Genomic DNA, 26,020 nt, shown 5'->3' on the forward strand with positions numbered 1-26,020 from the left:
GGGCACACCTGCGAGAGCTCCTTTCGGCGTCGGTAGATGGCGTAAAGCAAGTCCATTAAGTCAGAGCTACACTGTCGTCGAAGGTGGAAGGTCGTCGGCGGCAAGAGGTGACGTAGGGCGAGCCCAGTCGGCCAGAGCCACGCTGACGCCGGAGATCGCATAGAAGTGTGGCAGCTTGGGCTAGTTAGTATGTCATGACGATAGTTATAGCGCGAGAACAAAACGACGACACAGAGACAAGAAGGACACGAAAGACGCGAGCGCTCGTGTCTTTCTTGTCTCTGTGTCGTCGTTTTGTTCTCGTGCTATAACTATCGTCGGAGATCGCAAGCGCGCGAGCGCACAACCGGTCGGCCCGGAATCCAGCAAGCGAGTCAACAGAACCTTGCCCTTGCACGCTACGAAGAAGCACCTGCTGTTTTGCTCCGTTCAGTGGAGTTAATGCCTGGTGGAGTTTACGAACGCGCTGGCGCCACCTTTCGCCACGCCGTGAAAACCGCGGGTCGGCCTGGCGCGCAGCGGCGGCGACAGCGCCGCGTCCATCGCCTTCAGTCAGCGAAAACAGTGCCCGCGGCCTCGGGTTAGTGCCCCAATTTCTTGGTACCATGGCAACTGATGGTGGTACCGGTACTGCCGGTACTTCGAGTAGAACGAAAGCCAACAAGCGCCGCTACTGCTGCGTCAAAGACTGCCACAGCCGCGAAGGACAGCCTGGAATTCGATTGTACCGTTTTCCCGGCCAGCCTTGGGAGAAAGAACGACGGAGAAAATGGATTGTTGCCGTTCGGCGAGTGAAGTAAGTACCTGTAGCATCTGCATCTGTGTAATTGGTACCAAATTATGTTTCGGTTACCTCTGCTGCCGTTTGTTATGAACACGAGAGCGCACTGGACACTACGAACAAGCGTCCTCGTAAGCGTGCGGACTGGTTCCAGAAGTGTATATAGAGATTGCTAAAAACAAGGGAATTGCGGTATTCGCTTGTTGCCTTGATATAACGTTTTCTCTACTGACAGACATCCTATGATTATTAGACGTTAATGACGACAACATTCAATTAAATCGAATTAGTAAATATTTTAATGAATCGATATTGGCAATAGAGTCAAATAGGAAAACTGGGCAATTTTCTGCGAAAGTATCGTTGACACTTTGACATATCTGAATAGTGACAGCTCTGAATTTTTCCCAAGTCATAAAATCTGAGCAGTTGCGGCGGCGAAACGAACTTTGAGGCAGTGCAGCCGTCATGCTTCCAGATACGAGCAACATGAGCGAGCATCGTTGTATAACGTATTTACTTCACTTCGTAAGTGTGCGTGCTGCAGATGTGCTTTTTTTACGCATAGCGTAAGGCTAGCCAATATTGAAGTCGTTCTATAGTTGCTGCCAGTTCTGCTGCTTGCAACAGTCGGTTTGCCGGCAAAGTTGCAGGAATTTCACCACTCCGTAGTAATTACAAGAAACTGCATTCTGGGAAAAATATAGGTATGGTTTTTGAAGCAAGCCCGTATGTTTGCAAATTATCTAGCAAATACCCTCCTAATAAAGCTATGCAAATACTTTTTTGTTTATCTGATTGTTGCTCTTTCTCTCTGTAAAAGCGCACACAACCTTGATTGTACGCCGACTAGCCTTTTTCTTTTTTTTTTTTGCTTAATGTTAAAAATTTTCTGTTTCTGGGCTGCATGTTGTCTTTTTTTTCTCACAAGTACCTTCTTTCTTAACGCCCGTTTTCAGTGAGGGTGATGGTTCTGCTTGGATCCCAAGTGATGCAGCAAGGGTATGCTCAAAGCATTTCGTCAATGGTGAAAAGAGCAACATTGCCACGCATCCAGGCTACTACCCTACCATTTTTCCAGATGCCTGCAAGTCTCGTCCCGTCGATGCAGGAAGAGCTTTGTCAAGATATGAACGGTCAGTTCTGACAAAGTGGTGTTGGTGTGCAATTTTATTTAATGACATGCATGGTATGAGAGACAGGAAGGCCTGCCAAAGGCTTTGTAATATTTGCACAGCATACGTGTGTTTAAATTCACTGTTATTGCAATTCATTTTTAGATGGAACAGAAGGGCATCTGCTGCAAGGTCGGCAAAGCCTGAAAACCCAAGGACTAACATTGATTTCGGTGACAGCGAGGACACAGCCCTCAATACGACCTGCTGTACCTCCAGCGCTACGTCCAGTGCTTGTGTCAATGGCTTGGACCTGCTCTGCGCTGCAGCTGCATTGGCGCAAGAGCAAACTGCAGACCAGGTATAGCCATATGAAGTTGCTCTTTATATTTACACTAAGTGACAGCTGTGCACTGTGTTTGCTAATTGCACTCGCTATACTTGTTAATGGTGATGTTGAAATATACTGCAGCAGGGGGCAACATGACATTACTTCATTATGGTAGTAGCCTTCATTGTGCTTAAGGCTGTAGTTGTATCAGATGCTGAAAGTGACATTTATGGTTGTTGAAGGTATGGATGAATGCTGAAAATAATATTCATTGTTGTTGAAACGTATTGATGAATGCCAAAAATGATATTCATTGTTTTTGAAATGTATGTATGATAGGAACTACTTAAAATTTTACCTTTGATTGCATGCAAAATTAGGTGTGTCCAATAAAGCAGGTCTTTCTACCCAAAAACAAGATTTTCTTGTGCAGTGGTAGCAGCAGTACTGCCTGTCACATGTGCACTAATGAAGGCGTAAATAAACACCCACATTACGACATCTCAGAAAAACTGAATTCATCCACAATACCATGGTAGATTGCATCTTTGCATCAGGTCTAAAAGTGCTATGAGGCTTAAATAATATGTTAACAATATAATGATTTTTTGCATTGTGCAATAGCAGTTTTTCTTTAACTGCTGTTCCATCTCACATCACTGAGAATAACAGAATAAAAAAATGCTCTTCAGCTGAAGGCATAACACTGCATCTGCCATAAATGATACTTTCAAGAATCACAATCACGTAACAGCACGTGCAAGATGCTGAAGCTTCTGATAAAAAAGGAATTGCACTTGAACCTACAAGTCTTCCTGTTGACCATCTTGCAGTTGATAATTCATTTTATGGCACACACACATTTTCATTCATTAAAAGTGAAAAAAAGTTGCACTAAAACACTGCAGACATTCGAGAAAGCCACCAGTAAGGTGATAGGCATGTACTCAAAATATTGCTACCTTTAAAATTCACGATGATCAGTTCTCTGAAATTTTATGCTTACACGAGTAGCAGCTGGATTTCAAGACGTTATTTTGAGGCTGCAAGTTGTTCTTTCATAGTTAACAATCATCACTAGCTGAAACATTTATACTCAAAATGCAATATGTGGTGTGTTTACCATTTAATTGTAAATAAGCTTCCAGTGCGGGAAGTACATTTTCACTGTTTGACTAGGTCAGGGAAAGTAAATAAGAAAAAGGACTAGAGTTTGGGATTTTCTGTATACACCGAACAATCCTGCTTTCTATAGTTTTTCTAAATGGATAAATATCGCTCATTGCATGATATGTTTTTTTCTTGTTTGTATGCAGGCCTGCCAGACTGATGATGCTGACACCTGTGGACGTCTGGTTGGCTTTCTGTGCTGCATGAACGGGCATGATGAAAGCACACAGGTCTGGCACACAACTATTTGCGATGCAGGAGTTCAGTGCAGCCCTTCAATAACCTCACGCCACAGCGGGCCAAGCCAGCGAACTTCGTCATTCAATGGCTACGAAAGTGTTAAGTCATGTTCTAGTGCCATGAGAGATCTCTGCAATGTTACATTAGAAATGTATGCCGTTTTATTATAGATACGCTCAAAGTCACCAAAGTTCGCTAAGAAATAGAAATAGTTCGCTAAGTTCGCATTTCATACCAAGTGGACCGGGGAGCAGGTGCAGTTTACCGTCAGGTGTACTGTCAAGTTTAATATCCGTTTTAAATGCGAAGCATTTCTTAGTGAACTTCGGCAACTTTGAGCGTATCTATCTATCTGTCTATCTATCTAGCCGCCTACGACTTTTAGCTCTCCTGGCCGTTTGGATAGTGGTATCTATACCAAACTTGGTGTGGCATAACATGACTGTATGACGAGCATGTTTGACTAGTCTTAACATGAAAATTATGACATGTATGCCATGAATGTCATGATTTACATTTCATGGTCCTGCTTCTCTTGCGGTGATTTTGTTCACATGACATGTTTCAGAACTAGTATGGTATGACATGATAGCATGGCAAACCCAAGTGACAGACCCTAATATGAAAATCATGACATGCGTGTCAGGTAACATGACTACATGCCACGCTCATGATGAGCTCGCGGCCGTTTCGCTAGCTTCACATGTACCAACCTCGGTATTACGCGATTCGAATGGTGACATAGGTAAATGACACATCCAAACATGACAATCTAAACATTCGTGTCATGTACAACGACTACATGCCACAATCATGATGCGCTCGCGGCCGTTTTACTAGCTTTACATATGCCAAATTTGATAATACGTGACATCAATGGATGAAGAAGGTATGTGACTGGTGAAAATATGATAATCGTGAGATGCGTGTCATGCGAAAACATGAGTACATGCCACAGTCAGGGCGTCAATACATTTTGATGCGACGCGGTCGGCGTGCTCGCCGGTGTTCATTTCGTTGCGTCAGGCCGGCGTTGCCACGCCAGGCGCTGGTCCTGCCGTATACTCGCAGGTGCGCGCAGTGCTGCGTTGCTTTGTCGCATGTGCGTTTCAGTGCGTCCGGCGTCCCTCTGTCCCGAAAAAAGGGAGATGCAGTGCTGTCTGGGCAACACATTGGCACGAAATGCAGCATGTCGCATTTTGCGCCAGTTGCCGCTGGGCCATGCTGATAGACGCTGGTCGCTCCTGGCGTCGGACTGCAGAGTGCTCGCGTTTTGCTAACATAGTGGCGCTGTGCCTAGTGTGCGCACGCGTCAACGCTAAATTGGAGTATATTGGGCCTTTCATGATGCGCTCGCGGCCGTTTTGCTAGCTCCAGATATTCCAAATTTGGTGTTACGTGACGTCGATGGATGACAAAATATATGACTGGTGCAAACATGATAATCCTAACACGCGTGTCATGTAAGAACATGACAACATGCCACGCTCATAGCGTCATCATGTCATGTTCTTACATGACGCGTGTCATGTAAGAACATGACAACATGCCACGCTCATAGCGTGCTTGCAGTCGTTTCGCTAGCTCCACATATACTAAATTTGGTATCATGTGACGTGAATAGATGGCGAAGGTAAACGACACATCCAAACATGATAATCATGACACGGAAGTCATGTACGGCATCACTCACCTCCACCTCGTAACGTTGTGCTGATTTTAAAGTGACATATCAACCTTTCTTATTCGTGCTTCGCATATCATCGATTCGCACTGTACGTGGGATCTGCCAATTTTTCGATCGTTCCAAAGGGTGACATCTGCTCAAGCTTTATGACGCCTCTAGGCTCATTTGATAGATACACCCACAAAGTGATTGAGTAATGCGGTGCTTTCCGCGCAACGTAGAGTGCAGTAGTGCCAGCGAACTACTGTAGCTCTATCGTTAGCAACAACTACATAACAGTTTGGCCAAAACGAATTGAGTGCGGCAAAAACATTTTGCTATCATATTGGTTCTGTAAGCATACGAATTGCCTAGTCTGTGTTCTTGCACAAGAGCCAGAAAAGTGCATGCGAGTGCGACCGGCGGCTGTCGGTGAAGGGAGACGTATGCTCATTGGAAGGGCTTGAATCGCGTCGCATCAATGTTTGCCGCTTCTTACGCGGACACCGGTACAAAATACAAAATGATTCATTTAGGTTAATTGATGCCACGGCCGTGTTGTATTGTCATTCTTACTCGTCGAAATTACCGCATATTTGTACGTATAAACCTCCCCTGCATATAATCCGCACCCCCACTTTCAGCTCACCGAGAAAGAAAAAAAAAATCCTCGCGTATTGCCCGCACATTTGATATACAGGAAAGGCTGTACAAAAACTACTGATCAAGCAACATAGCACATATGTAGACAGAAAAAGCTTTATTTAGCCAGCAGAATACGCTGTCTGCAAGGCCAGTCACAATTCCCTCACTGTCGCTGCCTTGCTAGAGCTATCACTTGAGCCGCAGTCCTCACTATTATGCACAAAATCATTTTCGGTTCCATCCATGTTGTTTGTGATGCAGCATTTCTTGAAACATTTTTGCACCATCTCACCTGGAATGGCCTTCCATGCCTCGACAATCCACTTGCAGAATAGGGCAATATCAGGCCTTCGGACTCGTCCTGTCGGCGTCAAGTCGTAGCAGCCTTCGACCATCCACTCGGCGTAATAGCGCTCGACATGCGCTTTGAAAAGCCTGTTAAGCGGCACATCTAGAGGCTGCAACATTGACGTCATTCCACTAAGTATAACAACTAAGTCGGTGCCGTAGCGTGAAAGGCGGTCCTTCACTTCCTCAGTTGTGTGGCCACATAACGAGTCAATAACGAGCATGGACCTCTTTGCGAGCATCCCACCGGGCCTCTTCTCCCATACCGTCTTGATCCAGTCTACGAACAAGTCACTGTTCTCCACGCATTCTCGTGTGCGCGCACCACCACACCGGCAGGCAAATGAACATTTGGTAGAGTTTTCCTTTTCAAGATGACGTACGGTCGCAGTTGTGTGCCTTCGGCGAGGGCACAAAGCAAGACTGTGATGCGCAGTTTCGTGTTCCCGCCGGTCAGCACGCTCACCGAACTGCTGCCCGTCTTCTCAATCGTTGTGTCCAACCGCATTTCAAAATAAACAGGAGTTTCATCCGCATTGCCGATTTGCGAGAAAATGTAATTGTGCTGCTTTCGCAGGCCAATTAGGTACATATCTCTGGTACTTGAGCAGCTTCTCCTCTTAAGAAGCCAGCAAGCGTTGATATATTGTAGTACGCCGTCTGATTGAGAGCCCTTGCCGCTTCATAAAGCGGTGCAGCCATCCGCAGCTCGCACGGAACTCGTGAGATAGGCCTAGCTCCCTCGAAAGCCGCCGCGCTTCCACTTGGGCCATCTCGGTCGATACGACGTGGCCCCTGCTTCTCACATCTCCGATGAACTTTACTAGCTCTGCCTCCAGCTCAGGGTACGCACCCCTCTTGGGGCCACGAAATGACCTACGGTCGCGGCGCGCGGCTTGTAAGCTCTCTTTCTTCTTTCTCCACAGTCGCACGCAGGACTCCTCCACATCGCGCCGTCTTCCCACTCGCGATTTCCGAATTCCTCGGCGACGGCAATGATCTTAAGCTTTTGCTGTGCCATGAAGGCCTGCCGCTGTACGTTGCTCATGGTGACAGAACAGATCGACTTAGGCTTGGCGAACGGGTCGAGATGTGGAGAACTAGCGGCATCAGCGAGGTAAAGAGCGCTCACACTCGGCGACAACTTGACAGCACTACCCCTTCTAGTACACTGTAACAGCACCCTGGAAACAACAGAACCGAAATGCATGCCTGCTACCACGTCAAAAAGTAGTACAATAATTTACTGATAATATCTCTATAGGCACTATAATATCTCGTTTGCCTTGCTGAAATAAATACTGCTTCATTTATTATGGAACTTACTTTATTTATTATGGAACTTTCTTACACAGCACCACCTTTTCGGCAAGCCCTTTCCAAAAGTAAACATTGCGTTCGTGACGTAGGGACATGTGGAGGGTCACTGAGCGGCCGCGAACGTCCAAAAAATATACTTGTGGTGTGACAGTGAGATTTTACACTGAACAATCGAATTGTTTCTCCTCAAATGTTTTTCTAAACGCTTCAACGATGCAAGCAAGCGAAACCAAAATCGGCCGCAAGCTGCCGGGCTACTTGCGGAGCAACACGAATTTGCGGAAACTGCCTCCGCAGCCTTCGCCACACTGTTAAGGGGCTTCACAGCGCTACAAGCATTGCTGTGAAGCTGCACTATAGAACCCGCGTATTATTTGCACCTCTACTTTGCCACTGAAACTTTTGGGTTTTTTGGTGCGGGTTATACGCGCGAAAATACGGAATATATTCTTAAACCCAGAAGCCCGGATAACACAATTGTACGCGCTCGGTCGGTAGGCCTAGCCTTTGGTGGAAATCATGGTGGTAGCAACATGAACAGATTCCAGCATGGTACACTATATATTGCCCATTATTATAAGCCCACCCATCATCCGCTTAGTGCTTCCCACCATTATAGCAATGGTGGGCAGAGCCTCCCATGATTGCCCACTATCTAGCCGCTACTTCCCACCTTTGATTCCACTTTACCCATCTTCTGTACATCATGCTACCCAGTATGTCCCGCCATATTCACCATAATTTTCACTATACCCACTATTATTTCCACTACGCCCACCGTGGTTTCCAGTATCCATCATTTTCTGATAGGGAATGCTTATTTTGTTAGGCACGCGTACGCACAGACTGCCTACAGTTTCCATAATCTGGCCAGGTTTTTCAAAAATTCTCTGACTTTTCCAGTAGGGTTCAAATTCCATGACTTCTTCAGGTTTTGCAGGTTGGTAGGCACCCTGGTCAGGTTTATTACGCTTGAATCTACGAGTTGGCGGCGTAGCGAGCGACGGTCGCGGTGCGAGCGGCGGTATATTTGCAGGCGTTGCGGGCAAACGGACGAGGTGGCAGCTGCGGGCGCCGCGGCGAGCGCGCAGTAGGTGAAGGAGGGAATGACATCAGCGTGCACTGCAAGGGAAGCGTATTGTGAATGCGTAGCTGCGGCGTGACCTACTTGGCACCACTCCAATACCTGCGGCGAGGGGAGCGCGTTGTGGCACGTTCGTACGGATGCACGAATGGATAGTGGTATGCAGGCTAGTCAAAGAGCTGCAACGCATCCAATAACAGCCTGGAATGCCACGCCCTGTCTACCCCACTGGTGCGCACAAGCGAGGCCGTAATACACCGGTGCATTGTGCACATAAAACCTGAGATATCTCATTGAAAGCAGGCACGTGACAAAAGTTACTCAAGGACTCCTACAGCCCAAACAATGTTTACAAACGAAGCTGCTGCACAGAAAACTCTGCGGCACTGCCACGCATTACTAAACATGTGCGGGTCAGCAATGCAAGCCATTATCGGAAGCAATTATATAACACATCAGACACAAATGGCACAGTTTACACGGAAATTAGCAAGCAAAGTGACAAGAAAAAATGCGTATAAACATCGATGTTGAAAGCCTAAGCCTCGAGCTTAGCGCTGGCCGGCAGCACGAATCTCTCTCTCAAAACATACTGTCGCACGTACTGTCACATAGAAAACTTGATTGAATACATAAATTTTATGCTTGCTGATAGCTTGAGGCGGCCGAAAAGAATAATGCACTGTTAACCTCATGAAAGCCTACCCGTTTTATTAGATCTATCCCCGTCGCGCGCACACACTTGCATAAAACGTGCGCGTAGCTGACGGCGACACCATTCGTAGCCTGCAAGTTGAAACAGAAGTAGCCACAAGTCACCACTTGCGGCGCTGGCGGCGCATTGGTACAGTGGACTGTTGTAGGTGCTGCACGTTTTCCATATGTGTACATCTTTCTTTTCTTTGATCCTCCAGTATTGTGTGTACATCTATCTGGCCCTCTGAACATGTTTTGCTGTATCAATAGAGTGAAAGGAAATAAAGAATAAAAAACAGGTTAACAAAAAAAGAAGTATGAAAAGGCTAGTTAAATTAAAAGATAGCACAGGAATGCACACCACCATTGGGAGGCCGGGGAAAAGGTCTGATGCTGGGATTTTCCGAAATAGTCACTGTTGTACCTCTGAATAATGCCATGACTGGCTTGGTTGCTACAGCTGGTAACAATCGAATTCATAAAAACATTTATCAGTCTCAGTTGACTTTTTTTGCAGAGTGCCTCAAAAAACACACCGGTAATTTTTATGACACTAGAGAGAAAAAAGAAAAAAACACAAACATACTACACCTCATTACTAGCATGCTATAGCTTTATTCTTCAAGAATTCAAGCAGAGCACAGCACATAGGCACATGTGCGCACTTTGGCAGCAATGACTTCCATTACTTAAGCTGCCAAAAATATTGACTCACTGCATTTACACACTCAGCGAGGTGTGAGCAGTCACTGTACAGTGTTTTACAGCACAACCAAAACACACACTCACCTCCATATATGAGGCATAGCAGAGAAGAAAAAGTAGTGGACTGCGTACTTTGAGATAGCGCTTCTACTAGAGAGCACGCAAGAAGTGTCTAGCATCCGTCTTTCAGCTAATAGAAAGCAAACTCGGATGATAATACAACAAACTAGTTCACTCCTCGGTGAATGTGCACAGAAGAGCAGCGACACACCACCACGTGTAGTCTCAGAAATTTTAACAGGTGGACATGACAGGCAAGCTAGGCATGCACATGCAAAACAAAAAAGTTTCAAGGGCCTAAAGGTGAAATGTAGTACTAAAAATATACCTAAGAAGCCCTCAAAACGTTAACCCTTTATTTAAAGCATCATAATCATGCAGTGGTGGGTACAGCTGTATCGGTCTCCTTATATTGGCCAGCTTCCATTTCATTTCTAGTGCATACAACACATTCCATGAGTATTAAACCGAAAGTTTGCAAGGAGTCTTTTTTTGTAATCTATAAGCAGAAAAAGAGAATACGACTTAACTGATACTAAGTGCACACAGATGAAGACAAAAAAGGAAAGACAACAGGTCAGGCAATTGTCCTGCTGCCCTTCCTTTTTTTCTGTCTGTGTGTGCTTAGTATCAGCTAAATCATGCATTTCAACTTAATAGCCCAGTTATCAAATTTTTTGAGTGAATGCCTCTGGTTGTTCCAGCGTGGCCTCCTTTTACTAAACTCCTGACAATGCATGAGTCTTTCACAGATGCCATGCAAAACTTCAGGATAGCATCCCAAACACCTAGTATTATACATTAACCGTATGAAAATATAACCTGCAAGCAGGTTTAAAATATGCAGAATAGTCGTGCATTTTTCGAAAATACTGGGAGAATTTCACAATAGCAGCCCGAAAAATACATATTGACATCAAAATGCTTTATAAGAATATAATGCTGCCACTGCTTGCATGTTCTGTGTGAGACCACATGGCTGGTGATGCTACCAAACAACTCACAATCATGCAAAGCCCGTCAATGAGAGATCAGGGCACACAATTTAGCATATGGCTCCTATTTAAAGAGTCCCAATGAGAGGTGAAATATGGTTCAGTACAGTAGAAAAGAATGCACTTTGAATTTTTTACACTACTTACATTTAAAGCTTACATAGATCGCCACCACAAAAGCTCAAATTTTGTAAATAATAGGAGCTGACATTTTCTTAAGTTGGCAGATATACGGTGTCGGCAAAAACAGTCCAACTAAAGACAAAACGAGGAAGCAACATTGCTCTTTACAAAGCTTGCCCTTTTTACACGAGTCAAGATAGTTGCATGATTCATTGCTCAATGAGTGCGCAAACAGGCTATAGTATGTACTAGCATTTGTTTACAGGTTTTGTTACCGAAAACCAGGCATGAAACAGCGTAGAACGATGAAACAACAAAGAATCTCACTATCAACTGAAAGTAGTGTAATCAAAGAAAGGTGCAAAGCTTGTGTGTAAAAGCTCAAGGAAAAGAGGTAGCACCAACCCAAATCCAGAAGACATGTAGGCTCTTAAGATCCTAACTGCCTAAGCATAAGGATTAATTACTGTTTGTGAAATATAATCACACCATTTAATACTTAAATCTTACACACACCTATTTGCACATAAAAGGAAATATAATAACACCGCCCACAGTTGACTTAAATACGAAACCGAAACCAGCATGGTAAGAATCTTGCATTAAAGAGGTCAAATGCAGTGTCATTACCATCACAAAGAGGTGACTGAAAACACGTAGCAAGCTGGTGGCTTAGCTGCAAGTTTCTGTCAACTTCTTTTGTGTGTGATCGCAACCTGTGGATGTTAGAGCCCCCCCCCCCCTCATGAGATTCACATGGTGACGCGTGATCTTCATTACGAAAGTTCACGTGAACAATAGTTATTCTGCACACCGATGACATCTCCATCATGTCGTCTTCGTGTGTATAAAGCCCGAGACCGTGAGTAGTGCAAACAAAACGACATCTTCAGCTGCCTGTCAGTGCCCAAAAGTTTTTCCATACTGAAAACGGGAGAATAAGCTGACCTCGAAAACCAGTTTGGAGGCCATCGTAAAGTGTCCTGCAACACTTATCCAAGTGATCATCGAGCAACCTTCAGGTGATGCCATACAGGTATGGCATAAACCCTGTAAAAGTTGAAAGAGCCATAAAACAATTCCCCACCAAATTGCAATTTTGGGGAGAATATAGAATTAGAAGGTCTATTGTGCCAGTGCATATAGCATGAAAAATGAACTGTATAAGACTATTTCATTGCAAAACAAGCCCTATAGGTCGCCTGCTATAAACCCTGCCCACTGCCAGCGACTGCCATTTTGCCATGGTGTTTGTCACATCATGTACTTCATGGAGTGGAGACATCGTCTTCAACCAGTTTCAGCAACTGAAAATCATTCGATTTTCAATGTTGAACAGTAGAAAGCTTTAATAGCTCGATTGCATGTGCAGTTGGCTGTGAAAAAAAAAATATTGGCCAGAATATTGATTCGCAAAGAAAGGATCTTGTTACGTTACAGCTCGCGAGTTCGCCAGCGTACGACACTCTGGGCGCTTGCGTGTTTCTAAATGTATTCATTATAAATTAAGTTCTTGGAAAAACGCGCCGAAATTCTGCCAGCTTGTCCGCAAACACCCATGAATTAACGCACGAAACACAGATTACCAGCGAAAATCTTACACAGCACCACCTTATTTTTGTGGCAGCTTTGTTGTAGTTCATTGATCCAGAAATCAACAGTTGCAAAAAGTTTTTGTAATCTCGCAAGTACGAGCAGTCACGTAGATTTGTCGCACACTTCAGCAGTTTTCTTTTCTCACTGTACCGGTGAGCACGCTGCAAGCTGCCCTGGGGAGGAACGACAAAAGGGAAAAAGTTGGGTGCATTGATGAGCGTGTGCCATGACCTGGAACACTTTCATTTCTCTTTTGTTCTTTGAACGCACACCTTACTTTAAAGCGTGTAGCGCAGGTATGTCCTGCTGTACCGTGGTGGCTGTGGTAACTATGCACGAACCAGCCAATAGCACTGGGCTTTGGGTATATGGCATCATAGGTTGAGAGAAGAGCGAGCGACTTCTAGTTGACATTAAATATCAAAGGCCTCATGCAGCGCTGCAATGTCTGGCTCACGTGCTCTCAGGAACCTCAACTAGTGATCAGTAACCTTTCTGACCGTGCTCAAAAAGCGTTGCAGGGATGCTTGTAAGGAATATTAAAGGCAAACATTAAGTCGACGTGCAGCCTCACTATGCTACTTTCGGGTCGTGGAAACACTTAATTTGAAATAAAATCACATTTTAGCGTTCCGCACAGCGTTAACACCCCTCAAATCAGCCACCTGAAAATGGCCTTCCTGACTTAGAAGTTACCTGGCCAAACGTTGCTCGCCTTTTACTGCACAACTGGTGACACCATACTAGCAGCAGAGTGAAAGAGCGGTAGCCACAGCAACAACACTGACGACTGAAGTTTGCCGCAGTGCATGTGATGGCACTCAGCCTCTTCGAACGTAGGGGTTCGTTTTGCAGCACCCAGTGGAAAGTCACGCCAGCTCGTCTGCAGCAGCTCAAGCAACATACACCATCATGAAACAAGCGCTAAAAATTCACACATTCAGAGAGGACACATACAAGTCCTCTCCGAGTGTGCTTTTAGCGCTTGTTTCATCATGAACGCCCAACTGGCAGTCATCCTAGACATACACCATTTGAATAACTGGCAACATCACATGTATGCGACATTAGTGACTTTAAGCTTGTACATATGCTTTTGAATGTTACAGTATTACCAGAATAAAGGTTTGTGTTTGCAGTCTTATGGCAACATGTGTTTAGCAAATCTTTACAACCCCATACGTAAACATTTATTTTTGTTTGTGCAAACCACTAAATGGTGATGATAACTGCACTTGAAGCTGAACTGTACATAGTTTAGATAAGATTGAATCACAACTCCAGCAAAATCATGAGCTGCTGCTGGCCTGAATGGTATACTGGCGTACGCAAAGGTTGTAGGAATGCAGAATTACCGGATGACAGTGCAAACATTTGTGATGCTTTGTGCAACCACAGTCTCTGACACCTTTGTATTTGCTTAATGTTTCAAATTTCAAGAATTACTAAAAAGTTAACTCCTCCGTAATTACACCACTGCAAGGCATTCTCACGAGAAGTGGAGTGCACGATGCTTCTGCAATAAAATTTCTTTGTTAGCCAGGTTCAACCAGGCCCCACTAGATGGCACCACCTAACCAGGCAAAAACATACTTTTTGAACCACTCAAACAAAAACTGACAAGCAGAATTTCATTACATGCTGTAATGCATGGAAATTTCTTTTTTTATTGTAACTGGCTTGATTACCAGTGATCAACTGTACTAGGGCCTTCTGATGTCATTGAGATCATTTCAAATATTCTCACTTGGGGTGCATATGGTCATACATTTAGGTACCTTTAATTTTCAATTTATAGAGCAATGCTGTTGATAATATTTAGAATATAGACATTCTCAAACATTGATCTTTCACTTTGATATAAATTCATATTTGCCTTTAGTGTCCCTTTAGGCAACTCCGTGTAGACCTGTCTGATCAAGGTAGTTGCTTTCTTTTGGCACGGGATCACAGTGGGTCCATAAGTGATCCTAAAGCCAGCAAAACTGGTTGACACACACATAAACAGAAAAAAAAAACCCGAAAATAAATTTGGCGTGCTGTGTAGGGAAATTATGTTTGTCTTTCTTCCGACTATAAGTAATGCATCACGTCATTTGTTATTATTATTCTTTTTTGTTATTCTGGTGATAATACAGTTGGGGAAATGTTCATTGAAAACCCACAGAATTCGGGTACACATGAAATTGAATAATGCATTAGATTCCAGTAAATCAGGTATGCTGCGTCACAAACTTCATCTTTGTGTCCAAACGAAACTATGTGGCTCTCCAGTTACAGAGAATGGACACACAGTTGCAAATGCGGCAGTGTAATGAACTGAAAGACAATGTTACAACTGCAGGCAAGTGTTTACGTTCAGTCAACGTTCAAATGCTGGTAGTTCCGCGCCTGCAATCGCACAGTTGCCCTTAAGTAACATGAGCTTCTACGAACTTGTTCAGCAGCTCAACACAGGCTGGGGAGCTTGAGAGATCCAACAAAAATGAGGGCTATTTGAAGTTGCACCTAGACAGTAAACTGGCCACAGCTTCACACGAGCCTGTGCTCTAGCATGTTCGACTAAAAGAGCCTACACTTATAGCCCACAAAATTGAACAGTCAAAACTGCATGTAAGTTAGTCACTATAACGACTAAGTGCTCATTAAATGAGTAATCTAGTCTACACAAACAGTTGTAGAGCAAGCAACCGATATTACTGCAAGAGTGTTTATGAAAGCGTGAAATTAACTTTCTCATAATAGGTACTGATCATTAAGCTCTCGAATCATTATGTCAGATAGTATTTGTAAATTAGCCTGCAGCTACAAAAACCGAAAGTCGAGCCTCTAAGAACTACTTACATGTTCAACAGATGACAGGCACACACATCGAGGTTAATTGCAACCTATAGTACTCCAAGCTGGCAGTAAACAAGAGAAGCATTTAGAAAAATTTCTTTGAAAATTGTTAAAAGAAAAAAAAATTCCAATGTTCTGCTCGCTATGTTCAGAATTACCTTTTTTTATGTGTTGCAGTTATCTTCAAATGACTAAAAACATTGATTAGAGCAGTAATGATAGACATTATTAAGTTAAATTAGTAAATTACTTCAGACAGGCAGTCGCATAAAATGATGAAGTTCTAATCCTTTCAGCGAAGAGCCTATTGCCCCATTAAAGGGATACTGACACCATTTTTCAGAGGTATGTTTACGCTGCCATACTAGTCTCCTCCATACAGAGATAGCTCCAAAGAAGTGTGAGGCATACGAAATGCAGGAAGAATATTTTCATTTTAATATCAAAGTCAATTTTTACCTGGCATGCCTACTGACATATACTATACTCGACAACAACTTTTCTTGGCATTGAAGCGAAAGCTGCAGAGCCAAATAGCATGCATAGTACACCGCCAGTGAATCTAGTTCCACAATAGGCCCCGCATTTTCAACGTGAAATATAAAAGTTCCTCTTTTATTTTCTACGTGGAGCTTGTTAAGAATGCCAAAGGGTTCGTCCTGCCTTGCCGCCGTGCAGAGGCCATCGAAGATGTTCATCTTCCCTGCCCAATTTCACGGGTCGAGAGGAGCGCCGCCAAGACAAAGCCGACGGGAGCGAAGGGGGTTTCGCCCGCACCATTCCCACGGTAGCCTTCGTGGGACCGGCTCCGATCTTTCCTTCTTCCCATTTTACCTCTCTTTTTCCTTTCCCACTTTGTAGTCATTTTCAATAAACCAGTCTTGAAACTGTCACAACGAGTAGAGTCGCTCCTTTTCAAGGCTCTTGCACGCGCAAGACATGCCGCCTTGCTATAGTTACCGTGCAGCGAAGAATTCGCTTTCCAATTAGAGGCAGCCAATGAAGATTAGAGCGCAAGTAATCATCTACAGAGATATTTGAAACAGGATGCAGTACACACAGGCAAGACAGTTCTATTTATTTAAATTTACATCGTTTACAAATGCTTGAGAAAATCCAGCTCTTTATACGAGTGCCTCAAATGCTACGCAGTGTCTGAATCTACATGAAATGCCTCCGCCACTTTCCACAGCGTTACAAGACGTGCGCCAAATAGGACTTGGTCGTGTAGGGCTACACGTGCAGAAGCTCTGCCCCGGTGGCTTTCTCTTCAATGCCAAGAAAAGTTGAGGACGAAAACAGCTTGACATCAGGGTAGAGTATAAATTCCGGTGCCTTCACGTGGCAGTCTGGCTAGCTGTGATGACGTCAGGTGCCAAAACTTCCAAAATGGTGGTTTGTACAACACTAAAATAAACAAAATGGCCACTTGTGAGCCACCAACGGAGTCATTGTACGGAGTGGCCATGGGCACATCCCGACACCTCACACGAGCACACGACAAAAAGCTCATACCATGTTGCAAGGTCGGGGTACATAAGGAGCGAAAAACAGATTTCAGAAACACACAATAATTACTTTTTAAGTGTGAACTTGCAGTTAGCAGCAATTTTTGAGGCTTTTAAGCGCTTGGTTTTTCGTTTGACGCTAAAAAACACGACAACTGAACATTTTTGTGTCAGCACCCCTTCAAGATTTCCAAAACAACAGCCATTGCCACTTTAGTGGATCACGAAATCTAACTAATTTTGACAGAAACAGCGAAAATAGGCGAACAGTACAACTGTCACAGCTACACAGCAAGCATAGTTTCCCTAGCTTAGCATGATGTGTTTTGTCTTGGCACTCTTACACTCGCATGAACAAGCTTTAGCGAACGCTTTTGATCAGGCTCTCATGTGTGGGCCATTCAGTGTTTTAGGTGAGAAAAAAGGGGTCCGTATTTTCAATGAATGCGCAGCATATCAGCCTGTTGGTTGCATCTAGCTGCACGTCGCTCATTATTTGACTCTTGCTTCTATGCTATTAGTTGCGAAATCCCTTGAAAGGTGTCTCCATTCCTCCACCTTGAGAAGACATTAATGTACCTGCTAGTTGACTCTTTTTGGCAACTAAAACCAAAACTAAAAATTCACCTTTTTTTACCGGGACACCGTTTGATGCAACCACATTGATAATGTGTGTGCCGCCTTAAGTTGTTTTATTGGTTAGCTCAAAGTATCGATTTGTCCAATTTTGTCAGTAGCACTAAGAAGAAATTTCATTTTTGATTGTGAACAGGTATCGTCATATTTACAATTCACAATTATGCTGCCTTAATAGTGACCTCTGCTTTTTATAATTAATTTTGTAATACAGTAGACTCGCAACAATTCAAACTCTGATAATTCATACTTTTGGTTATTTCAAACAAAATTAAATTTTTTGGTTGGCCCTTTATTATTTCAATGTATTTAAAAGTCTCTTTATTCAAACCCCATTGGGTTAATTCATACTTTTTGTGGTTCCAAAGCAGAAAACATCTGCTGCTTCGCCACTACTATTTGCTGCTTTGCCACTACTATTTAAAAATTTGTGTGCTTGTATAATCATAACACTATAATAATGAAAAATAAGCATCTCAGGCCTTAAAAAAAAAAAGGTTCTATTAGCGAACAGATGTTTGAAACGAAGCACACGCATGGTAAACTGTGATGCTTCTCAACAGAGAGAGTTTTGTGCTGAGGGCGCATACCTACCGCAAAGAAGCAGTCGGCAATTCACGATTTCTTTGAGAGGTCTGATCAGTATTAAATGGTTGACAAGCTTGTGGACCTTACACATCTGCTTTCTGTTCATTGCATTCAGTTAGGGTTTAAAAACGCTTTAAAAAATTATAAATGTGATAAAGTCAATGCCTAATTGTAATGTGTGATGTCACTTCGCCCACAGTCATACATCTGAGAACTTCTGATAATTTGAACTTTTTGATAATTCAAACAAAACTCAGAGGTCCCTTCGAGTTTGAATTATTGAGTCGACTGTACCACGATTATGTTGCATGTCTCAACTTCCAAACGCACGTTTCATCACTGCTTAATTATTCATGTTTTCTCAAGATTGCTTCATTTATAGGCTGTTCACATGGCGTAATACTGTTAGCTGAAGCCCCCATGCCCACTTCTTAGACCTGTAAACAATTTTCAATAAACAAACTGTGTGCTGATTGTTCCTCAAGTTCAGAAGATACAGTGCATGATGTTATCTTTGGTATCTTTGGTCACACTTATGGCATAGTGCCTTGAGCACAATTTTCTTTCATTTCACTAAACACAACAAACACGCCATCATTGAGATTTGCCAGGCCTACCTTCAAGTGATGCTAACAAAGTACACGAGCATGGTGGTTACAACTAATGTTATACAGTCAAACCTCGATATAAAGAAACTGAATATAACAAAATATTGGTTATAACGAAGTAAATGAATAATAGTTTTGCCATACACATAGTTAGCAATATACCTTTAAAACAACTTTTTGAATATAACAAACTTATTTTCATGTCAGATACAACTTTGTTACAATAAGGTCTGAGCGCACAGGAATTTATTCTCAGTTTGCTAAACTCAGTCTTGAGCTTCGGCATAACTTCCTTTAAACTTGGCCAATGGCGTAATTGCAAAACACCGTTAAACACCTCTTGCCAACGATTAATGTCTATCATATCGAGGTTGCAATGAAGCTTTAATTCAATAACATTAGGTTCAGTTGCATCCTTAGCCCAGAAGACAATCAACAAGGCTCAGGAATTGTGACATGCTCAGCGAGTCCATTATCTCCCAACTTCAAATGCCCGTGCAAAAAATGAAGAGAAAGAAGAGAAAAACAACAACTACACAGGATGCACGTCCTAGCAGTGTGTCCTGTTTTTTTACTGATTGACAGCTCCACGAAAAAATACACTCAAATCTTGATATAATGTTTTCGGATAAAACGCATTATTCATAGCAAAGTAAGTGAAGAATATCTTTGCAATAGATACAGTATTATGCATAGTCAACAAATTTCTGGATATAATGAAGTATTTTTGTGGCAGATATGACTGTTATAATGAGCTTTGAGTGTATGCATCAAGGCAAGGTGTCTTTGCGAAATCTACAGCTATGTAACCTGGGTCTACTGACCAATCAAGAAGCTCAGATTTGAGAGAAATCTCTGGACACTGACCACCCATGTAGGGCACTATGTACGCAACTGGGTGAATGGCGTAATGCGATTGGATGAGAGGAAAGTGACAATGCAAGAGAGACGTGCGAACTACTTACACTTCACCCTTGCTCTTGCTTGCTCGTCTATCATGGAAATAAAAGAAAAGCGATCTAACAAAGTCTCGAACATTCCATTTTAACTGACCCATAGTGGCTAGGTCTGGATAATCCCAGCAAACACGTTTAGTCGTGTGCACAGGCAAAAGCTGCCTCACTGACCTACAGGAGAGCATGCGGTCCTCGATGAGTCTGTCCAAGTACAGGTCTCAACGTAGCTATCATGACTAAGTAACTAATAGAGCTTTAAAGCTGCAATCGTTCAGCTGTCACGAAGATGAATGGTTCATAAATTGACGAAATCTTCACACTTGATGACCTCATGGTGTCGTTTAGTAAGCTTCTACGAATACCAACAAAGAAATATATTTCAAAATGAACAAACATGAAGCATGTGCACAACTACTGTAAATCATTGTGCTTATTACGAGATATTGCGCTGAAGCTTTTCAGAGCCGTAAGCTTAGCAGCAGCACTGTTGGAAACAGAGGCAAGAGTTGGAACTCCCACCATGGTAGACCCATTTCAGTGGAGTACAAATATGAAAAAAAGAACACCCCCGCAAACGATAAAGAACCTCCTGTGGTAAAAATTCAACACAATCCCATTACATTTGAAAAAAAAAAAAAAAACGAATTGGTGCAAGTTTTAAACAATTGTGCACTTTTGAAGTCACAAGGTTTCTTGAAACCAAAAGAAAGAAGCTTAGGCAAACCTATAGGTCTCCTTGAACAGTCACAATTGCAGCTCCTACAGACATCCTGGTTACAATCTAAGAAAAAAATGTGAGCCATGCCACCAGCGTCTCCACGCACTTGCGAAGCACCTGTGAAACCAGGTCGTGCAGGCAGGTTGCCACTCGAGCCCAAGTAATTCTTCATGAATAATATAAATGTTATGCACATTATTAAATAAAGGTTTGCTGTTGCTACCTAAAGCATTACATTTGGCAGAGCAGATCTATCAAAACACCTGAAAAAATTGACAGGAAGTTAAATAAGTGAGACAACACAAATGTGAGTTTGTACGAAAGGGAGTCAACTACAGTCAAATCTCGTTACAGCGTAACTCAATATAATGATTTTTTTCAGATTAACCGACTTTTCCGAAAATCCTCCTCTAAATGTCCATTGGTTTAACATAAAAACAGTTTAGTGCTACGAATTTCAGAATACAGAATGTTTCAGAATCACGTATCGAATATTTGCCCCACTTATATCTTCACAACACTTCAAAATAGCGGATAGTGATTTTAAAAAGCTACTGAAGGCTGTGAAAATGATTCCCAGCTCCGTTCTTGCCACTATCACTATTATGACAGCGCCCGCGTATTTCTCTATCTGCCCGTCCTATTCAAATGTGCGGTAGCCTGATCCCTATCGCCATCATGATTGCTTGGTACTTGCGTTGCGCACCATTGCCTTTGTTATCGTCTGGCAGCTTTACGTGCGCGCTTGTGACCCAGGCTGTTTTTTAGCCTTTTGGTTGGCGATTGAGCGTTCCAGATCAGCTCCCAAAGCAGCACGAGAGGACTGCTACGACAGCGGAAATTGTGAAGCAAGTGACTTATGGGATGAAGTTGTCGATTACTACCAATGCATGCTTCACTAATGCTCGAACACTACCCACGGTGTGAACTACCGATGAGGATCACACCATTTGTTGTGATAAGGAAACTGCAACGGGAGCGAAGATAACATTGAAAAAGTACGTGCAAGCCAACGTGATGAATCGGTATTTGACATTGATGCTTCACAGTGCGTAAGAAGGATGCGCACGCTTAAGAGTTCATCTTTCAGCAGTCGAGCTGCCCCCATCAGGATATATTTCGCTCTTTTTCAAACACACGTGAACTGGTTTCGTAATACTTCGCCTTTGTCTTTTTGCGCTTATTCGAGCATAATGCAGTTGCGAATGTATACACAGCACAGGTAGGTGACTCATGTGTCTGCATTTACGACTACTGCACGAATTCTTTAATACTTTTACTACATTGACTTTTCAAAATAACAAATGATTTTCAGTGGTCCCTTGAGATTCCTTGTATCGAGATTTCACGGTATATGAAATTTTCAAGAAATGCTTCATGTTATGAATATGAGGAGGTGCTGGAGAACTTACGGAAATTATCCCAGGGCGAAACCTCGATGGCTCTAGGCATAGCCAACACTTTTTCTCAGGTTGTAACCGACTGAGGTAATATTTCCAGAAAGCTTTTGTAACGTCCCAAACTCTCGGGGCTTCCGGAATGCTGCTCGGACAGCCGACAAAAAAGGCAAAAGCAATCGACCTCGAAGCATAACTGGGATGGTATAGCCTCGGCGTCCAATCACGTATACAATCAAAGATGGACAGGCGTCCCGAGCAAACCTGGGGCACTTGTCACGCCAAATACACGCGCTTGCGGGAAGCCATCATTGGGGCGCTCATTCGGCACAGGCGCCCTTATGTGCACAGCCAATCACTGGCTTCAGATTGTCCACCGCACAGACAAGCCACAAAAAGCTGCCTCAAAGCGACTGCTACGCGCGCATTACGATGCTGGGCACTTTGCCACCGAGATGATGGGATTCCGAGGAGAACTGTCTGGCCTCACTCCTTGGCTGGTGGCTGCATGGCCAGCGGCACTCCGTCCAAGAGTGCGCTGTTCATCTCGCGCAGCTCTCGGTTCTCGGCCGTGACCTCGTTCAGTTCCTGCGTGCGAAGTGCTGCCTGTGAACCACTCTTGATTTTACAACCAGGGTATTTACAAAGCTATGAAGTTTTAAGTTAATTTTGCTTTAATTACAGAAACAGAAGGGTCCTGCAACACTATGCATTAAAACCTTGTTTATATAATCCAGAATTGTGTGCGCTTAGCACAATGTGGTACACTTTTAAAAGTGCCAGCACAATGGCAGGAATGTGAGATGCATTGCTTGCTTCTGGAAGCTCCTGTGTACTTGCCATATATATGTCATTTGTTGATGTTCTCCTTTGGTGTCGGCAGCTTTCTTACAATTACGATTTTCTTCTTGGCATTGTACAACTTTTACATACTTTCGTCCACACCACTACAGCCAGCGCAGTGCCATAGTGGTCTGCAAAGTCTGTGTGTGCTCTTCCTGTTTCTTGACGTAAAGACTTCACGAAACAGGCATGTGTTTGAATGTTATTCCGTTTTATGTATGCGGCCATAAATCTACTCAAAAACAGTGCCAACATTACCAGGAAAAGTACACCAATGAAGAACAGCTGGTTTGAAGCTTTCACTCAAAAAATAACTAGGATCAGGAAAGCACCAGCAATGAATCACTCATGGAACATTGCTTAAAAATCATACTAAATTCCCGGGACACTCATTTTCTATTTTATTTCCAAACGTGTACATGCACTGCATAACTCTGAATACCAGTACGATCACTGAAGCCTAAAAATTTTGCTGGTACCTTGTGAAGCCATTTGTAAAGTTGCTGTGGCCCTAAGATACAAAAAATTGAAATGTACGCTAGGGTTTCTTGTCTACATACAATTCATACTCCTTTCCCATAACTTCCTGTGGCACGAATTGCAGCTTATACAGATGTTTTCCATGACCCTGCAAGACTTGTATCACCAAGACGCTACTGCACAGAGGCCATGAAACATTACTGCAGGAGGCACTAAAGCATGCAATGTACCTCAGCAACGCAAACACGCACCTTGGCCAAGCCGAGCACCCTTCGCTCGAGTGAGTGGATGCGCAGCTCCTTCTCCTTGAGCAGCTGCACCAGCCGACGGACTTCCTCCTGCACACGCTCCGCCTCCTGCATAGACAGCCTTTGCTTGGGAACCATATCCGTGCTACCCAGGTGGGCAGCCCACCTACCATATAAATTAGTGCGTCTGTTAATTATAACTTAAAATGGCATCATGAGAGCAGCAGCCTAAAAAAAAAGACAGCTTCTTGGCCATGTGTTTTGTTCAAAAAACACTTCTACAAAACAAAAAAATCAAACGCAATGAAGTGAACCTTGTAGATACAATTCTATTTGGTATGATTGCCCAGCACCAACATCCACAATGTAATAACCAAGCGAAACAGAGAGGCAGTACGTCGAATTGGGATTTTACATTTTTTTAGATAGTATTCTACCCCGCATATTTCTCAAAGATGCATAAACGAGGTTGTGCTGTGTTTAGAGCCAGGCAGCATCCATGGATTAAAAGCAATGCAATAAAGTCAATGCCCAATTTTTCAGGCTACATAAGGAATGCAAAAAGGCTGAAAAATTAGGTACTTAAAAAAGAATTATGGCATGTGAAAAATGTGCCAACTTTCTGATATCTTTTGAATAAAGAAATCAATGATGACACATCAAACTTCTAAAGCTTCGCCAATGTGTCAATGAGGATAGTCCAGAAAGAGCCATGAAAAAAACTTGAGCTCACTGATGACGGTGGAACTAACGTTTGCATCAACTTAGAGTGTGTAAGCTATGCATGCATTGGATCTCCGTTTTTAACATTGGGGTTGTCCAAATTTACTACCACTGGATGAACTTAATCTGTGCACAAAGGGTCAGATTGTTATCACCATATTGTCAGAGGGTCGTGACGTTGACGAAGGCAGCAGACGGTGTGCCCCAAGATGGGACTTTTTATTTGGCTGAACTCGTGGCAGGGAAATGAACTGAAACTACAGTGAGCCATGCACACTGTACTATCATATCAATGCAGTGCCCAGGCCATCGATAAAACTGACAAACGTTAAAGTGTGTCAGCTTTTATAGATGCGCTATCGAAGAATCCAGAACTACTGCAGGTGGCCACACCAGCTCTGGAATAAGCTTTACTGTTCGGCTCTTGCACACCATCTCAACAAAACAATCTACTATAATCGTGAAGCTTCTCGAACGCTTGAGTCGTGGTATGATGACGTCAGAGGTACTGCCTACAATTAATCGCTAAAAATTAAACTAGCTGCACTAAATAAAGAACTTTCTGTGCATCAAGAAACGCAATAAAAGGCTGCTTCTTCGTTTCTGTTTGATTCATGAAAAAAATAACTGCCGGACGTAACTATAGGGAATGGTGAGAGTGGTTCAAAAGTTTGATTTTTGCCTGGTGAAAGTGGACAAGTCCCGACATCTAGCGGGGCCCAGTTGAACCAAACTTGTCTGCCATCTCAGAGGCCACGACAGGAAATTGTTCAATGGCCGTTGTTGCTGTGGCTCCCCCTACTTTCGTTCTGCTGCTACTAGGGTCAGTAGTTGCGCAGTAAGTCCGGGCGACGTTGTGCACAGCAACAGTGATGTGAGATGTTCTGTTCAAGAACGGGCAATTTGAAGTGCACTAACTCAATGCAGACCAGTAAAATGTGATTTTATTTCACCATAAGGACTTCCTTGGCACAGAACGACACTACGAGGTTTCTCGACCGCTATTTGAACAATCAACGCCGACTGAATAGTTTCCTTTTGTGTCCCTCTAACAATATGTGTCCCCTTCAAGTGCGATCACCACAAAGAGTTTCGTTGATTCTGTACCAAATCACAACTTAGACAGCACGCGACCTCTGCCGAAATGCAACCAATGCTGATTAGGCCTAGCCTGTCATTCGGGTTGTTGTCGTGGGAAGTTTGCCCTATGCATGAAGTTAGGGTGTCGAAAAAATCGCACTGTTGTTGAAAGTTAGCGCTGTGTTGTCTTAAATGTGCCTTCTCTTGTCCATGCCCTTTGTCTATACTTTGATATACATTGACTCCTTTTAAACAAAACTTGAAGGGACCAGGAAAATGGGTTTCATTTAAGGAAGACACGGGTCTTGGTGACGAAAAAACGCAAAAAAAAAAAAGATTTTTCAGTTTGGTGATTTTCGTTCTCTTCACATGCCAGCAAACAATGAACTAGAAGTGACGCGTAGTTGAGCCAAAAAATGTCTTGTTTATTCATCGCAGCACTTGGTTTCGCTTACGAAAACGGCCAAAACAGGCCCCTTTTGCATAGCTCGGTTCGCGCTAACCACTTATCAGATCGTG

General features: G+C 43.3%; 2 protein-coding genes across 3 annotated transcripts in view; one reads left to right on the top strand and one right to left on the bottom strand.

Moving 5' to 3' along the window:
* Window positions 1-278: 278 nt before the first annotated feature.
* On the top strand, window positions 279-18,940 carry LOC142769371 (uncharacterized). 2 transcript variants are annotated; one of them, XM_075872553.1, is made up of 5 exons: window positions 279-796; window positions 1,741-1,783; window positions 1,863-1,917; window positions 2,062-2,257; window positions 3,544-3,822. In XM_075872553.1, exons 1-5 carry the CDS (start codon window positions 606-608, stop codon window positions 3,602-3,604), a joined length of 546 nt encoding a protein of 181 aa, XP_075728668.1. In that variant the 5' UTR covers window positions 279-605; the 3' UTR covers window positions 3,605-3,822. The 2 variants fall into 2 exon arrangements, with proteins under 2 accessions (XP_075728668.1, XP_075728667.1); XM_075872552.1 differs by having other exon boundaries at window positions 291-796; window positions 1,741-1,917; window positions 3,544-18,940.
* LOC142769370 (uncharacterized) overlaps window positions 9,992-26,020 on the bottom strand; it is a 50,417-nt gene continuing 34,388 nt past the window's right edge. Inside the window, exons 5-6 of the mRNA XM_075872551.1 lie at window positions 23,702-23,806; window positions 9,992-22,715 (exon numbers count right to left, since the gene is read on the bottom strand). Of these exons, the coding sequence (XP_075728666.1) occupies window positions 22,614-22,715; window positions 23,702-23,806 (207 nt within the window). The 3' untranslated portion in view covers window positions 9,992-22,613. The remainder of the gene's footprint in view (window positions 22,716-23,701; window positions 23,807-26,020) is intronic.

Source organism: Rhipicephalus microplus, chromosome 8, assembly GCF_043290135.1.
Source record: "Rhipicephalus microplus isolate Deutch F79 chromosome 8, USDA_Rmic, whole genome shotgun sequence".
Classification (NCBI taxonomy): Eukaryota; Metazoa; Arthropoda; class Arachnida; order Ixodida; family Ixodidae; genus Rhipicephalus; species Rhipicephalus microplus.